This window comes from Phyllobates terribilis, unplaced genomic scaffold, assembly GCF_046119375.1.
Source record: "Phyllobates terribilis strain yellow unplaced genomic scaffold, ASM4611937v1 Scaffold_5__5_contigs__length_657084704, whole genome shotgun sequence".
In the NCBI taxonomy this organism is placed as follows: Eukaryota; Metazoa; Chordata; class Amphibia; order Anura; family Dendrobatidae; genus Phyllobates; species Phyllobates terribilis.
Genome location: NW_027362765.1, coordinates 541098566 through 541117564, shown reverse-complemented (window position 1 = coordinate 541117564; position 18999 = coordinate 541098566). Strand labels below are relative to the sequence as shown.

The 18999-nt window shown below is 42.5% G+C and overlaps 1 protein-coding gene across 11 annotated transcripts in view; it reads right to left on the bottom strand.

Annotated features, from left to right (window-relative positions):
* Positions 1–18999, bottom strand: part of GBF1 (golgi brefeldin A resistant guanine nucleotide exchange factor 1) — a 230673-nt gene that overhangs the window by 113244 nt on the left and 98430 nt on the right. For all 11 annotated transcript variants that reach the window (XM_073685833.1, XM_073685835.1, XM_073685837.1 and 8 more), the window contains exons 4-6: positions 8301–8432; positions 6908–7026; positions 6333–6441 (exon numbers count right to left, since the gene is read on the bottom strand). In XM_073685833.1, the coding sequence (XP_073541934.1) occupies positions 6333–6441; positions 6908–7026; positions 8301–8432 (360 nt within the window). The remainder of the gene's footprint in view (positions 1–6332; positions 6442–6907; positions 7027–8300; positions 8433–18999) is intronic.

Here is an 18999-nt window from a genome sequence, read left to right as displayed (position 1 = left end):
CCTGTATATACTGTGGCTCTGCGTGGTAGGAGGTCTGAGGGAGCAGCAGAAGGGGATGAGCAGGCCACAAGAGGCAGCAGACTGCTGCAGCCTGCGCTGTGCCCATAGGCGTGGGGAGCAGGGAATATTCATTTTCCTTATTAGCCAGCAAACTGTACCGCAGCGTGGCTCCTGCTGCGCTCTGCGGTCTGTGTGCCCGCTATTAAAGCTCATGAATATTCCCTACAACCCACTCCCATGGGCACCCTGCCATGCGCGGCTCACACAGTGAGAGTGTCAGCAGCAGAGCGGGATAGTGCTGGAGGAGAGAGGAGGTATGATTGCTTATTTTTTTTGTGGACAGCAGGATGGGGGCTCAAGGGGTGCCATGCATACCAGGATGGGGGCTCAAGGGGTACCATGCATACCAGGATGGGGGCTCAAGGGGTGCCATGCATACCAGGATGGGGTATCAAGGGGTGCCATGCATACAAGGATGGGGGAATCAAGGGGTGCCATGCATACCAGGATGGGGATGATGGGGGCCATGCATACCAGGAGGTGTGATCAAGGGGTGCCAAGCATACCAGAATGGGAGATCAAGGGGTGCCATGCATACCAGGATGGGGGATCAAGGGGTGCCATGCATACCAGGATAGGTGATCAAGGGGTACCATGCATACAAGGATGGTAGATCAAAGGGGTGCCATGAATACCAGGATGGGGATGAGGGCCACGTATACCAAGATGGGATGGGGGCCACGTATACAAGGAAGGAGGGGCCATACATACCAGGATGGAGGATATTAACAGAATTGGGGGACATTACCACAATACCAGTGTCAGCAGCAGACTATGTCCCCCATAACAGGGCATCATGACCACATTTTTGCTTAAATATTTTTTTTCCTGTTTTCCTCCTCTAAAACCTAGGTGCGTCTTATGGTCCCGTGCGTCTTATAGTGTGAAAAATACGGTATTTGCAGCAAATGAGAAATTGTCAAAATAATAAAAAAGAAACAGTGCTTTCAGACCTCAAATAATGCAAAGAAAACAAGTTCTTATTCATTTAGAAACAACAATACTCATACTCATGTTTTAACTCAGGAAGAGTTCAGAAATCAATATTTGGTGGAATAACCATGATTTCTAATCACAGCTTTCATGCGTCTTGGCATGCTTTCCACCAGTCTTTCACATTGCTTTTGGGTGACCTTATGCCACTCCTGGCACAAAAATTGAAGCAATTCTTCTTTGTTTGATGGCTTGTGACTATCCATCTTCCTCTTGATTACATTCCAGAGGTTTTCAATGGGGTTCAGGTCTGGAGATTGGGCTGGCCATGACAGGGTCTTGATGTGGTGCTCTTTCATCCACACATTGATTGACCTAGCTGTGTGGCATGGGGCATTGTCCTGCTGGAAAAAACAGTCCTCAGACTTGGGGAACATTGCCTGAGCAGAAGGAATCAAGCTTGTATGCGGCTTGATTCATACGTCCTTCGCAAAGATTAACCTGCCCAATTCCAGTCTTGCTGAAGCATCCCCAGATCATCACTGATCCTCCACCAAATTTCACAGTGGATGCAAGACACTGTGGCTTGTATGCCTCTCCAGGTCTCCGTCTAACCATTAGACGACCAGGTGTTGGGCAAAGCTGAAAATTAGACTCATCAGAAAAGATTACCTTACTCCAGTCCTCTATGGTCCAATCCTTATGGTCTTTGGCAAACTTCAACCTGGCTCTCCTTTGCTTCTCATTGATCAAAAGCTTTTTTCTACCTTTACATGACTTGAGGCCTGCCTCTGGGAGCCTGTTATGAACTGCTCTTGCCATACATGGCTCATTTTTAAGTGATAAATTTACTGTAGCACAGATTCATCTCAGCTAAAAGTCTAGACCCTAAGATCAGGAATAGGACAGACATTTATATTTCATTTCATAACTTTCCCAAATTCTTATGAAAAAATATTCCCCACAAACTGCATTGAGTTACTGTACCCAATTTATTATATATTTTAGGAGTCAGAGTTGGTCCATTTTATACTGACTCCACCAAAATGAGCTCCGACTCCACAGCCCTGATTTTAAGATATGAAGGTCAGTCAATCCAGAAAATGGTTAGCGTCTTAAAAGGTATCTTCAAGTGTGGTCATGAAAATAAACAAATCGCTATAATGTAACTGGCTAACATGATGACCGCCAGAGCAAAGGAAGACTAAGAATCACCTCTACTGCAGAAGATAAGTTTATCAGACTCAGAAAAATTAAATTGACAGCACCTCAGATAACAGTCCTCAAATTAAGCATGGACATTAAGTAGCCGACACATCTCAAATTCAACTCTACAGAGGAAACTGGAGAACCAGGCCTTTATTGTTGAATTGCTACTAAGAAGCCACTACTGAAGACCACAAATCAGAAGAAACTTGTGTGGGCCAAGCAACACAACACTCAATCAGCAGACATATTATGTCCTGTGGTCTAAGTCAAAATTTAAGATTTTTGGAATCAACCGCCATGTATTTGTCAGATGCAAAAAAAAAGTGAAAGGATGGTTTTTACAAATGCAGTGCCCACTGTGAAGCGTGGAGGGGTAGGTGTGATGTGACACTGTTGGTGATTTATTCCAAATTCACAGCACATTTACCCAGCATGTCCACCACAGCATTCTGCAACAACATGCCATCCCATCTGGTTTACATTTAGCGGGATCATCATTTGTGCTGCAGCAGTACAAGGATCCAAAACACCTCCAGGCTATGTAAGGGCTATGTGACCAAGGAGAGGTAAGGAATGCTGCATCAAATGACATTGCCTCCACAATCACCCAACCTCAACTGAAATGGTTTGGGATGATTTGGACCGCAAAATGAAGGCAAAGAAGCCAACAAGTGCTCAGCACCTCTGGGAACTTCAACACCAAAGCAGTTCCAGGTGAGCACCAGATATAGCTGCTTGAGAAAATGCCAAAAGTGTGTAAAACTTTCATCAGAGTAAGGCTGCGTGCCCACGATGCGTTTTTCATGCGTTTCCGCTGCGGAATTTCCGCAGCGGAAAAGCATCAAAAATGCTTGGTAATCCGCACCCCATGGTCCCCAATGGCATTCCGCAATGTCAATGCACATGCTGCGGATTTTTCCGCAGCGTTTCTGCAGCACTCATAAATCCGCAGCATGTTCATTAATTTTGCGGAAGCGCCGCCATTGACTTGCATTGAGACGCATAGAATCCGTGTCTGTACATTTGTACACGCGGATTATATGCGTTTCAATGTGCGGAGGTACCCAGTTCTGGAGAAGAGGAGACTCTCATCCAGACCTGGGTACCATTGTACCTGTAAAAAAAGAATAAAATAATAAATAAAGTTTATATTCACCTGTCCAGCGGCCCCTGCAGCGCTTCTCCTTCCAGGACCTGAGATGACGTCGCGGTCATGTGACCGCAGGCTGTCTCGCGAGATGCCGGCAACCAGGAAGAAGCCAGGACGAGCGCGACAGCACACGTGGCGGGGCATCAGAGGTAAGTATAGCTTTATTTTTTTATTTTTACGGTCACACTGTATAAATCCATGCCGTTTGCATGGATTTATACAGTGTGACCTAGTTGTCAAGCACTTTCCAAGTGATGCTATCGCCTGGAAAGCGCTTGTCAGTCCACATGCGGAAACACATGCGTTAACGCATGTGGATACGCATGTGAATCCGCATTTATTCCGCATGTATTCTGCAGGAAAAACGCATGCACAATCTGCATGCATTTTTTCTGCCAGGGAGATGCAGAAATGCTGCAGAAATTTTCTGCTTCATTTCTGCATCGTGGGCACATAGCCTAAAAGGGAGGTATTTTGAGGACCATTAAGGTTAAATACACATTCTGGTTTGTTTAACAAGTGTTCATTCCTTGTTTCCTTAGGTGTTCCTTTGTGGTTTTGCTGCCTTCAGTCGGAATCTTCAATGTGCACATTCCAATAAGAACATGATGCAATCCTTTATTAACAGGTGTGTCCAAACTTTTGACTGGTAGTGTACATCTTGAAACCACAAAAAAAAAAAAAAAAAAAAAAGACAGCAAATTATTTTCCATCTTCAACACGTATCCCTGAAATCCTCATCCATCAAGAAAAAGAAGGGTCCGCTGACAAAGCCAAGCCAGAGACTGTTTAAAGAGTTAACTACATACCGTATTTTTCGGACTATAAGACACACCTAGGTTTTAAAGGTGGAAAATAGAAAAAAAAAAGTAAGCAAAAAATGTGGTCATGATGCCCTGTTATGGGGGAGGGGGTCTGCTGCTGACACTGGTATTGGGGTAATGTCCCCCAATTCTATTAATATCCTCCATCCTGGTATGTATGGCCCCTCCTTCCTGGTATGCATGGCACCCCTTTATCCCCCATCCTGGTATGCATGGCACCGCCTGAGCCCCCATCCCGGTGTGCATGGCACCCCCTGAGCCCCCATCCCGGTATGCATGGCACCCCCTGAGCCACCATCCTGGTATGTATGGCACCCCCTGAGCCCCCATCCTGGTATGCATGGCACCCCCTGAGCCCCCATCCTGGTATGCATGGCACCCCCTGAGCCCCCATCCTGGTATGCATGGCACCCCCTGAGCCCCCATCCTGGTATGCATGGCACCCCTTGAGCCCCCATCCTGGTATGCATGGCACCCTCTGAGCCCCCATCCTGGCATGTATGGCACCTTCTGAGCCCCCATCACGCTGCCTACAAAAAAAAAAAAAAAAAAAAATGAACAATCATACTCACTTCCTCTCTCCTCCAGCGCTGTCCCGCTCTGCTGCTGACAGTCTCACTGTGTGAACGGCGCATGGCAGGGCGCGCATGGCGTCCCTGCCATGCGCCCTCACACATTGGGAGACGCTGTGCTGGAATAGTCACTGCTCCCCACGCCGGGACTCTGTGCGTGGGGAGCAGTGACCATTCAGTCTGTTCAATAGCCGGAACACTGTACCGCAGCGCGGCGTCTGCTGCTCTCTGTGGTCAGTGTGCCTGCTATTAATTAAAGACCATGGATATTCACTACAACTCATGGGAGTGGGTTGTAGCAAATATTCCTAAGCTTTAATAGCGGGCACACTGACCGAGAAGGACAGCAGGAGCCGTGCTGCGGCTCCAGTGTGCTGGCTATTAAGAGAAATGAATATTCATTGCTCTCCAGGCCCATGGGCGTGGGGAGCAGGGAATATTCATTTTCTTTAGTAGCGGGCACAGCGCAGGCTGCAGCAGGCGGCTGCTGCCTCTTGTGCCCCCCGCTGATCCCCCGCTGCCGCTCCCCCACACCCACCACCATGCAATAATATAGTATTCGGACTATAAGACGCACCCCCCACTTTCCTCCAAAATTTGAGGAAAAAAGTGCGTCTTATAGTCCGAAAAATATGGTAAGCTTGCTTTGCTCGCTCCATAAAACTGAAACTCACACACACACACACACACACACACACACACACACACAAGAGACTACATCTCGGGTAGGCCCTAGCCCTACACCTATCAGGTATTTACAAGACTTTGTTTAGATTTCATTAAAGGGTTATTGTCAACTAAAAAAGCATGCTCCCCACTAATCCAGGAAAAAAAGAAAGAAAATCAGAAAGTTATCACCCATCCTGCAGAAAGACATGTACAGCTGGAAATAAACCTTTCCCATTCGGACAGCAGATTTTCATGTGTTGGCTAAGGTATGTGGATATTGTACAACGGATCCTCACTGAGCATATTCACCCAATTAATTTGATGTGTTTTGTGTAGTGGTATATTTCCTATTAGCTGGTCACCAGGGGCTTCAGCAGTGTGACATGGTGCGATAAAGCAGGGCTGTGGAGTTGGTAAGCCAAACCCTCCCACTCCTCAATTTCCCCGACTCCCACTCTCAATTCCCTTAAATTGTAACATCAGGCTTTTCATCACTATTATGATGCAAGAATCAATCCTTAATTCTGTTTTTCTGTTCACTCTAGCAGCTCTTTGATGAGTGCAGGCATTCCTTCCCAGTGCCTTTTACCTCTGATTTGTAGAGGAGGAGCTTCACTACTGAGCGTGTACATAAAGTGCAGCACAGATTCATCTCAACTAAAAGCCCAGATCCTTAGCTCAGGAACACAACAGATTTATAGGACATTTTATAACTTTCCCAAATTCTTATGAAAAAATATTCAGCACATACTGTATTGAACTACGGTACCCAATTAATTATATATTTTAGGAGTCTGAGTAGATTTATTTTATACCGAATCTGACTCCACCAAAATGGACACAGACAGACTCCACAGCACTGATAAGACCCCAGCTACATATGCCATGTCCTCCTACCTTTTGAAAAATACTTACCGCTGAGCCTCATTTCAAAGCATATACGGAAGCAGGACTGCATGATCTCACACACAGACTCATTGGTCAAGTGGGCACCTACTGGAGTGAGCAGCAGGGTGCGTAAAACCTGTACAAAAAGACAGGTTCCATTAAAAACTGGAGGTTACAGTTATTTTCCAATAAACCTTATAAAAGTTTACACAAAAAATGAAGGAAGCCATGCACAAGACACACTGGGAGAGTGGCACTTATTATTTCTGCGCCTCCTCATCTGTCCATTACACTGATGATTTTCAGCATTCTCTACACTTCTGGTTCTCCAGCCCTCCCCTCCCAGGAAGGAATATTTTCTGGTGCAGCCTGACAAATGCTTGAAATCAATTAATTGAAGCGTTTAATTATCTTTTATTTGAAAAAGCTTTTACTTCAGGTACATGAGACCCCTGTTTAAAAATAACATTAGGCGCAAATCTCTTCCAGAGTCAAAACATGGCCCGTGTCTCCGTGTAACAGGATACAAAGAGCTTAAGCAATTCATCTAATTGCCCCTTGAATAAGGACAGGGGGGGATGCAGTCCCCTCTCTCGAGTTACCTGCAGGATTTTCATCAGCACAACCTCATCGCTGGCTGGATCGGTGCCAACGAAGCGGGCGTGTGTAACCGCATCTGCCATGTTCTCAATTCCTTCAGCTGTGCCGTCATGGACCGGATCTACAGAACAGAAACATTGCACTGTTAAATATTTGTTAATTTAAAAAAAAAAGTATACAAAGTTTCTGCATTATCTAAATTACTTATGCAGTAGTTAAATAAAACACAAATTGTGTGTCCCAGAACATTTTGGCACTGCCTATCTATATCTTGCTATATTGTGGTCCAACATCGGCTACAGAAGAGATAGAAAATCCTAAATGATCACGTTTTCGATCTAGCAGTAACCTAACCAATCCACATTACTTTTGGAAAGGCTAACATGGCAGTGCAAATACAACAGAAATATGAAACTGGCTCATCACTGTGCATCTGACCTGCCTATACTGAAGAATTCCACCAGAGGGCAGTAAGGGGATAACATGGAAGCTTCTTAGGCTGCGTGCCCACGTTGCGTATTACAAGCGTATATGCTGCGGAATTTCCGCAGCGTAAACGCTTGTAAAACGCATGTATATCCGCACCCCCATGGTCCCCAATGGCATTCCGCAATGTCAATGCCCATGCTGCGGATTTTTCTGCAGCGTATATGCTGCGGTCAAAAATCCACAGTATGTTCATTAATTTTGCGGAAGCGCAGCGGAATCAATGTGCGGATGGTACCAAAGTCTGGATGAGAGGAGACTCTCATCCAGACCTGGGTACCAAAGAACCTGTGAAAAAAAGAATAAAATAAAGTTTATACTTATCTTCTGATGTTTTCCCTCCGTCGCGCTGTTGTGTGAAGGACCTGCCACGTCATTGAGTCATGTGACCCATCACATGACTCAATGACTTCACCGCAGGTCCTGCACACAACAGCGTGAGCCGCTCAAGACTCCGGACGGGGCAGAGAATGCATCGGAAGGTAAGTATAAACTTTATTTTTTTATTTTTTACCATTCTGATTCTTTTTTTTTTAACTATTACTTGGTCACACTATATAAATCCAGGCCGGTTGCCTGGATTTATATAGTGTGAACAAGTTGTCAAGCACTTTTCCAAGTGATGCTTAAATCGCTTGGAGAAGTGCTTGATAACCCGCATGTGGAAATGCATGCAAAGACGCCTCACAAACGCTTCTACCTGGCGGGAAAACCGCATGTAATATCCGCATGCGATTTTCCCGCCAGGGAGAAGCGTAAAAAATATGCTTCAGTTCCGCAACGTGGGCACATAGCCTGACACTATCCATATTGCAGACCAAAAGTAAAACTGAAAATCAAATGACAGCCACAATACGGATCTGAGCAATGGATGCCACTGCAGCCAAATATCATGATGTAGACACTCACCTATTAGTGCATAGGAAAGAAACTTGTTCACCGAGGTCAAAGCAAGTCCTGTTATAGGGCCAGTGGTATCTTCAGAACGAATAACCTCCAGGAACGGACGAAGAAATACATTGGGCTCAATTTCAGATAGATCTGTAAGAACAGGAGAACAAGCGTCAGGATGCCCCACAGGATTTCCAAATCCAGCATTAAGCTCTTATATTAATGTTAAAAGGGTATTTCCATCTCCAAGATCCTATCCCAATATGTAGGTGCAATAAATACCTCCAATTAGAAATGTAGTATAGTTTTTCTGATTCGCTATGTCTCTTTCCTCATGTGCAGGCATTGCAGGCCTTATGTATCCATGGTTACGACCACTGATATTAGTGAGTTATCTAGTTGCTAGTGGTCGTTACCATGGATATGCAAGGTCCTGCGATGCCTGTACATGAGGAAAGAGACATAGCGAATCAGAAAAACTATACTACATTTCTAATTGGAGGAATTTGCTAACATTAATTATTATTAATACTACAGCTACTACATATTGAGATAGGATCTTGGGGATGGGAACACCCCTTTAACTAAGGGTCAGACTATCAACAGGTGAATTATAAATTTTATACAAATGTACAAAAAAAATTACATATATATATATATATATATATATATATATATATATATATATATATATATATATATATATATATATATATATGTATATGTATATATATTGTTTTTATAATATACTATTATACTGCTATATCTGTGTTTCCTTATAGATTGTAAGCTGTTGTGAGCAGGGACTTCACTCCTATTGTAATTGTGTTATTTTATGATGCCTGATATTGTTTGTACATGAACCCTCTCAACTGTAAAGTGCACAAAAAATATCACAATAGAAATAAAATCGTTATTTTTAGCAGTAGCGTGAGCCTCATTGCATTTTATGGCCCTGTCTGGGGTTCTTCTAAATCCAGACGTATCCAAATGCTATGTGAACAGGGCTTTACGTTTTCTGGTGTACTTTACATATGTGTGTTGTAAAAAACTATTTCAACTGCTACATCAGTAATCATATAGAATATAATGGGAAAAGAATATGTCAAATGGGTTTCCGCGCAAATCCGTTTCAATCAGATTTTTTACAGGATCAAAAAACAAAAATGTGGTGGAATGACAAATCTATTTTATTTTATTTTAATTCCCAGTCTGTGGAAGACTGGCACATTTGCTTTTTTTTTTTTTTTTTTTTTTTTTTTTTTTTATAAAACAACCCCAACCTCCCCCACCCAAAGAAAAAAAAAAAAGAACAAACCACAGATCAATTGTCAAGAAGAAATGAAAAACAAAGCATGCAAACAAATACACACACATATATTTATATATAAGGTAAATGAAAAACTGACACATTTGTTTAAAAATGTATCTGTATGCATGAGTTTTACAACAGATTTTTTGTTTGCTTGTTCTTTGTTTGCCACTCCCACTTGTCCATTAGTCATGATACAAGTCTTCTATCGGATATATCCGGTTTCCACCCCTGCAGACGTGCAGATTTCCGCATTGAACGGTATATGTGCCATCTTAAACGCTGTTCTTATAACATCTAAAGCTTTACGGTTAAGTAAACCCGGGCAGTGAAACGTCGCTAGTGCTAATGTTTTCATTAGGAGGCATGCTCTGGAGCGTGTTTTCAGCACTGTGATGCCTCATTTCTGTAACACAATCTCAATCAGCTGTCTGAACCATGTCCTGTCCCAGACCTTCCCTGCTCATTATCCACATTACCAGCGATACAAATTATAGAGGTGTACAGAAACAAAGCAAAAAAACTCCATGAGAATGAAACCATCAGAGACGACAGTATAAGATAATGAAAAGTGCATGGCTAAATAATAAGAGATGTTCAGGACGAGAAAATACACCACTGCGTTATTCTAAAACCAGGACCGCACCTGCCTGTAGGTTGTGTGCGGTATGGTGGCACAATCCCGTTCATGCCAATGGAGCGGATCTGCAATAATACACAACTCATGGACACGTGCAATGCTGTTTCTGGAAGAAAGAGGCCTTTGGGGTTTTTAATCCAGGATATTGCCTTTAAGTATCTGGCCTATAAACCAGAATAATCCCTTAGGTCTTATTTTGCTTTCTATTATAGGTTTTGTAGCATAACACTAGTTAGGGTACGGTTCAGCTGGGAAACCTTGGGTCCAACATCATGTGGATGCTATTTTGTCTGCAGTAATGTTTAGTTAGGTGGTAAGTGTCAAATTACACCCCTTTATGGAAATGGTATTTATTAAAATGGGAGTGGGATAATTAACCCTACCACCTGGAAAAAACTTGCTCAGGAATGGTTTGAGTAACAAGGTATGAATGTGACAGCCCACCTGCACGGGGAATACAGGGGGATGACAGTGTGCACATGGCATGCTGTCACGATTCAGCAGTCTGATCAGAGTGACTGCAGACTTTTCTTCCTAGTCTGGAGATTCCTTTAAGACACTAGGCTATGATGCCACACATTCCCAAAGCGTTCACATACTTTTAACTTGGGATATCAATGAAAGCTACAACAAATCAAGTGTGCCGTGGCTGTCATTAGATGAACAACAACAGCTTCAAACACATACTTAAAATAACTCATCTCTGACTATTGCATACACGGATACATTTTCCAAAAATAATGGACATGTATCGCTGGTCGGGAAAAATTCCCAGATGTCTGCAACCAATTTATTCACTACAAGGTGTAGCATTACAGCAGCAAGTGCAACATCTTTGCACTTATGGGAAGCAAAAATTGTGCTCCGAGAAACAGCACTCATAACTCTCGAAGAATAAGCATAAGGCTGTATTCACACCTCAGTGTGAAATGTCCATGTGTGGTCTGATTTTTATCTTATCGTACAGCACATGTTCCCATAGGATTGAACGGATTTAGTCAAACATAAGTGAAAATCACAGATCGGCATGTGAGATCTGTGAGCAGGTTCTATTCTGATGCGTTTGTGGATCAGACTCGGCAATACAAGTCAGTGGGGGTCCGCGAGACAACGATTCCGATCGGCTTCCATGTTTCGTGGATTTGTTGATTAGTGATAAATTTAATAAAAACATGAAACCTTCTGGAGGTCTTTTTATTGGCTTAGAAGGAAGCATACTTCTACAGTTTTATAAAAATAAAAAAAATAAAAGCAACTAAAATGAAACTTTATGGAGACAAATGATGGTATAGGGTAAGTGCACATGTTAAGCACTTGCTGCAGACATTTCTGCTGCAAATAAAATTGAAGATTTCCCCCATTTGAGTGTGTGAAAAACATTGCAAAAACGCTGAAAGATTGGACATGCTGCAGATATGAAACTGCTTCAAATCATGAGACTTCAGTGATCCCATTCACTTTACTGGTACTAGGAGATTCTTCATTTTTTCAGACAAAATAGTGCTGGAAAAAGCACAATAAAAACGCAAATACGTAACATGTGCACGTAGCCTAAATGGCTTTATCTCTAGCCCTGAATAGAGTACATTCACAATGCAGACGTTTCAGGTTTCATTTCAACGTTAAATTTGCCCACAAACCACCTCCCATTGTTTTAGTTGGGAAATCCGTATCGCCTTCCATTCTGCTTCATGGAAAACAAGTGAGATGTCACTTATTGAAGCTGATTTTTTCCCCCCTCTTCTTGGTACTGTGTTAGCCAGTAGATAGAAAAAAAATATGAGTGTCCTGAATAGTTAATAACTTCTAATTACTAACTGAGAGGATGAAGACCACTACATTTTCAAGAATTCTTATGGAAGGTTCCCACTGCGTCTTCTCCTGAATATTTTTTGAATGACTCTGCTTCTTAAAAACACAAACCAAAAAAAAAGCTTAAAACCGCTGCAGAAAACACCTCCAAAAGCTCCCCAAATAAAGAGTTTCCTAACAGTTTCCACTGGGAAGTTTCTTGGTTTTAAGCACTGGGTAAAAATCTTAGGTTCCAATTCATCAAAGCTTTTACATCAAAATTTTGGTATAAAAGCTTTGATAAGTCACGCAATGTGGAGTCGCGGGAAAATGTTGCTACTTTTGGCGTTTTCACACCAGCTTTGACAAAATGGGTGGAGCTGGGTCAGGACGGGGGTGCAGCGTGCACAGGTGCACCTTGTTCTGCCCTATTAAGGGCAGCAGAACATCCTGTTATGCTCCAGCGCCTATTATCTGGATGTGAAGTCGGCACTGGCACATTGGATACACTAGTAGGGAAGAGCAAAAAGCGCCTGTGCTTCAACTGCTCTGGTGCAAGATTAGCAGCGGTCTGTAGATGATGTAGGAAGCTTTATACACATCAATCGAGGTAGGAGGACGACGATTCTGCCGATAGAGGAGAGGCAGACCACAGACGAATGACGCCCAGGCCATACTCATTTCTATGCGGTATATCACTCTTTGGCGATTTCAGAACTTTGTCATGATTGAACTTTGTACTGCGTCTATAACCAGATGGACATCCCACATATCCAAGCTAACGTCAAGGTCCAATAATGGAAATGTGCATGGTCCATAGAACTAGAGAGGCTTATCCACCATTACGTATGTGCTATGCAATGTACTGCCTTGGATGGACAATATATTAAGTACAGGAGCAAGTATAAGAAATGTAAAGGCATTTAGGCCATTAAAGAATGTTTTTACAACTGTGACAATGGATGCACAGAAGAAAACAGCCATGCTGGTACATACAACGAGAGAAACTGGGACACAATATATTATAATACTCTAAATCTTCAAAGAACAAGCGGCCATAAAGCATCACTCTTTAAACCCTCCATATATCTTCCACAGCAGCCAGCCGGGCACGTGCATCTAACTTATGTTATTCCACAGCTCAGATTTCATGACCTGTAAGCAATATGGACGTCGGCTAAAGATTGGTTAGACCAGGGGTCGACAAAGTTGTTCAGAATCTAGGAGCCAGCCAAAAAATTTAGGAGCCAGAATTTTTTTTAAGCAAACTTGGTTTTTAATTTAACAAAAAAAACATTACAAACGTTATAAACAACATTTTACTTTTAAAGATAATAAATATTATATTTTGATATTTTAGATTTTAGGCAACATTCTAGTGTTTTTCACTTTGCTTTTTGTGGCCATGAACATGCCTTGTGATTTTAGAGCTGAAGTACCAGTGGTCCACAGCCTTGGCAGGATCAAACGCCTTCACAGATGGCCCATTCATGGTGATCATAAACAAGTCACTTAAACTTTCTTCTTGCATCCTTGATCTGAATTTATTTTTGACCATGTTCATCAAACTAAATCCTCTTTCACAACATGAGGTTGAGACAGGGAGCACCGCCACAATCGACAACAGGTTTCCCAGAACTGGAAATCTCTCGGTGTTGGAGAGTGCCAAATCCAGAAGCTCACACAGTTTCTTTCCTTTTCCAAGGACCTTAAACTCATACCACTCATTGAGGAGTGAGTGAATGCATTGGTCATCACTTTCAGGTGGAGATAGCTGTTTACGAAAATGATGAGCCAATGCAGTAATCTCAACCACACCGTAGTCTTGCAATGTTGTTCCTGCTGGCCAGGCAAAGGTGTCAAACACTGCGGTGGATCTTTCAATATTTATATCACTTAGAAATCGCACTGTCAAGTATTTAACTGCATGATTAATTAAATTAGCTTTTTCCTGCTGAATTGATGCAGCTACAGTGTTGCTCAGTCCATGTAGCTGTACATTTTGAAACAGTCCTTGAAGAGATGTTCCTGAGACAAATCTGGCCTCATGTTGTTTTGGTGCATCTCTAAGTGAATTGATTGTTGAAATTGTGCTTTTTACATGCAACTCAATTGTGCTTAAAAAAAGCTCTTCCCTTTGAAATATAAGTGACAAGTTTTTAAGAATTTCCAGATAGTCCAGTAGAAAATGGAGCATGTGAACAAATTTAAAATCTGTGAGCTTTCTCAGTAAACCATGGGCAGCTGCAGAGGCACTGTCTTTTTCCGCAGCCACACTTTCTAGGTGGATTGTCACGCATTTCCAGTCTTTGACAAGTGCAGACAGAGCACCGACTTTGCTTGCTACCCATCTGACATTATGCAAGTATTGGAATTTCAGAATTGTAAGCTGCAGGTTTTCTGCTACTTGCTTCAGCTGTCGCATTCTCTTAGGTGAGTATTGATAAAATTGGTAGCGTTTCTTTAAAATAGAGTCAAAATCATCAATTCATTTAGCTTGTTTTACTGAACTTAATACACTTAAGTTCAATCGGTGTGCAACACAGTGAATGCCAATTAAATGACTGATGTTTTGGCATATTTTCTGCACCAAGCCATTTTCGGTCCCAATCATGCTGGCAGCACCATCTGTACCAATGGCAATCAAGTGACTTGAAGAAAGCCAGCCTACAAGACCAAGTGTTCTAAGTTCTTCTGTGAGCGCTTCTAAATATCCATCTGCAGTAGCCATTTCAAGAGGAGAAACAGAAAGACTTCTTTGACCCTGTTGTCCTTGATGTACCTGACATACAGAATCAGTTGTTCAACCCCTGCTTTGTCAGTTGAGCCATCTAGCATCAAGCTGACATATTTTGCCTCTTTGAGCTCACTGATTAGGTTTTTCCTGATTATTTCTGCAATATGGGAAATTAATTCTTTGCATCTTTTATCGTTTGCATATTCCTGTCGCACAGCACTCCCTAATTTCTCCGTCAACTCTAGCAACCCTTCAAAATCTGTGAAAGGTCTGTTGTTTTTGGCAATATAATAGGCCACATTAAATAGAATGGTCATATGTTTAAAAATGTCTTCATCCATTTTCCTTATACAAGCAGCCAATGGAGTAGCTTCTGGAGCCAACGCTGCATGTTTAGCCTCCACACAATTTAGATGCTGGAGAGACTTTGCTGCTTTTTGAAGGTTTCAAGTTTAAAGGGTCCTGAAAACCCTTTTACGATCCTAGATGCTTGGTCAGCAATGCCAGGGAAGGAAGCACAAATCTCGCATATAGCTATACCAGTTGTATGGTCAAATTTAAGCCATGCGAGTTCTTTACACCACTCTTGCCTAAATCTCCTGGGTCCAGCAGTTTGACAACGGCTTGTTGATGGGGACTCCTCTGCTGGTGGGTCAACTCTTGTTTCTTCAGTTACCTGTTGCCCGGCACTTTCTACCTGTTGCACTGCGCTTTCAAGAGAGGTCTTTGTAAAGAACTGTGTCATTTTCAGTTGCTTTTCATTTTCTGGTATTCTCTCTGTTGCTCTGCGCTTCATTTTTTTCCTGAACCCAGAAAAGAAAAAAAAATGTGCACTTTGCTCTGCTATGCCAATTATAACTTACACATGATCTCTTTACCCTTCTTTGTCCGAGTGGACGAGGCAGTACTCCGGCTTCGTTCTCCCGGCGGCACCCGACTTTGTTCTTCCAGCAGCACTCCGCAGTCCGCCATATAGTACCCATATAATAATGGGATACACTGTGAATATACGGCCATATAGTAACCATATAATTACAGCATATACTGTGTATATACTGCTATACCCTACTTACAAAAAGATTTAGCAATGTAGGAAACTCCATTCAGTGGTGGTCCAGCAGGATAGGGTCTCTCAGCACTTCTAGAGAAGATTAAAAATCAATCTGCCTTATTATCCATATATTTTATTTTCTAACCATAAGAAGTTTCAAATCCTTTTTTGTAGGAACAACACTTTTCTAAATCAATGAAACAACATACTCACCTTAAATGTTTTTTGGAGGGAAAAGTAAAGATAAATTGTTGTTCCGTTTTTTTCTTGACATTTTTTTTAAAATTTTTACGAATGCTTTAAAAATTGCTTTTTAAAAAAAAATAAATAGATGTCATTACATTTATAAATTTTTTATATTCTCAGTTTTTTTCTCAGAAAAATCAAAAAGTAATTTTTTAAAAAAAATGCCTGTTCCGTTTTTTTGTTGACAAACTGTACATATAGACCCCCTCACACACGGCGTCTCCCCGGGGAGCACGGCCTTTGTATGTACTTACACAGGTAGCGGGAGATGAGAACGGGCCCCCGGCCACAGCGATCCTTCCCCCGTAACCCAACTCTCCCTGTCCAGTCCCGGAGCATAAGGGGGGCGGAGCAAAGTGGAGAAGGTGGCCTGAGCGATACTGTCCCTGCTTCCTCCAATTGGATGACTCCGTGCAGGAGGTGGGATTGGATTGAGTGTATTTTTTTTTCTTCTCAACTCCTCAAGCACCAGGCAACATTTTCTAGGCGCCACTGGCGACCAGGCGCCTGGGTTTGTCGAGCCCTGGGTTAGACTATATTACTTCTACTAGACCCACCTGTCCACAAAGACCCTATATCGCATGTACGTGGGTCTTCATCTGCTGAGTAGCCATACCCCTCATATACTAGCCAGGGCAGATTTCTATTCCAGAGGCTAGGTCCCACTGACCCGTCCTACTGATCTGGAAGTGGCCAATATTCAGTTGTACGCAAACACATTTTGACAGAAGGCAACCAAAGCTGCCACATCCTTTCTGTTTGCCTAATTTAAGGACAATGGCACAAATAGTTTCATTTGTCAACCTGCCATGTCATGTGCTTCTCTCTGTCACTAAACAAAACTTTCCAGGGGACATCATTAAATCAATGCTTTGTGGGGATGGGGACAAAAGACTTAACCTACAGGGTGACAAAAGTTTTCCTAACAGAAAAATATCACATATCTGTAGAAATATATTGCACACTCAAATTGGCGAGCGTGCAGATGTTCGAGAAAACTGCTGCGAGGATACTTCCGGTGGCGATTTATTTTCTGTGAGGACAAATGGATTGGGCATGTTAAAATCCAACTGCCTGATGCTTCTTGACCCTCTACTACCGAGGAGATTCAGCTGGATGACTTGCTGAAGACAGACTTTATTCTTCCAATAGAGTTTCATCAGTTTTTGATATATTGGTAAAGGGGATAGATATTCAGTACTTGTCACGCAAGGTGTGGCAAAGACTAAGTGCAACAAGAAGGGAAGAGGGGGAGGAAGCCAAACACTAGGGAAAGGGGGAGTGGAGACCCCTAGGCAGATCTAATACCACCCTGCCTACCCTACCGTCCCTATATAGGTTCCATACCTATTGCCAAGCAGGACCCTAAACCCTGGATGACCCTAGAGTTTGGCCCTAGATAGGAAGGGGGAGGGGTGAGCACTGGTCAGGCCCCACTACAAACTAAAGACAACAAGGTAGAGAAAAAGGGGATCAACTTAGCTTGAGCAGACACCAGAGGAATAACACCAACTGTCCTCCAAAGGCACCAGAGAAAAAGCTAGCCGACTGCTAGTGCTCCAAGCCTGTACATAGAAGTATCACCGGCGATTCTCTGGAGCAAACATGATGTTTTTAACTCCCAGGCAAGCGTGTGTCAATCAGCAGCAGGAGGGAGGTCGCCGCTGGGTCCTAAAAGCAGAAGGATTAAGGAGGCGTCTGTAATGCCAAGCGCAGTGACCTTCTACAGCCAGATCCAGAGCGTTTATCTATTACACCTGACACACCCGTGACAGTACTTTTATATGGATGACCTATCTTTGGGATAAGTCATCAATATTAGGTGGGGGTGTGACAGCCAGTACTCCCGCCAATAAGCTGTTTCTGGTGCCAGCTGGATGTGATCGGTTGCGGAGAAGCACAGATCCGTCAAGTGTCCACAGCAGGTTTGGATCCGCCACTATTCATTGATTCCTTTATACAGGAGATGGTGCTGTGTTATTCCAGCACCAGGAACCCCCACTGTTCCACTGTTCTGATATTGATGACAAACATTGTACCAAAAAGTGGACCTACAGTAAAGCACTTTCAATTGTAATAACATCTTACTGCCTAAAATAGGAAAACTAATTAATTTTAGCGACCAAATGTTGGCGACAGCGTTGTGTTACACGACGTGATCCATTGCTATTTTACCAACTGCAACACATAAAAAAAAAGGCTCATGAACACAAGAGGAGTATCAATGTAAGAGGGGAAAAAAACGTCCATTAAAAAAAGGGGACAGGAGATCTGTGTCAAATTTCAGCTGCTTCCATTTCATGTTCAGGCGAAACACAAAGGGTACAGCTGTTCAGATATGGGGACAGTAGATACAAAGTGATCCGCCTCATGTTCCTTTATATTACACCACAGCTGTCGCTTAGAACTATACATAGTGGATAGAAAAAAAAGCATTAAATCTACATTTACGAAAATTATATTTACAAGCTGTAGCTTATATCGCACCAATATATAGGTGGATATCACATTTAGAACAGATTATAATATACACAGTAAAACAAGAAAATTATGTGGGGTCACTTGTATTACACTCAATGGGTTCATCCAACTAAGATTGGGGAATTAAAAAAAAAAAACAAATCTGATCCTTCTTTCTAGCGATCATAAAGTGGGTCTGCCATGAGACTTTACTGCACTGTAAAAGTAGCATAGTTTTGGGACAAGTCCACTCCCTATTAGCCAAAAAGGCACAATATATTTTTATGCTGTAGAGAGCAGACTTATTCCAAATTATCACCGATAGAAGAAATCAACAAATACAATGGACATATAATTTAGGATTGGTGCATTCATGATGTGAGCGTGTTCCTCAAAACTATATACTGGACTCTTAAAATTGGAGTTTAATGTATTTTCTGGGCACTCCTATTAGGCAAGAAGCAAATACATATTACCTTA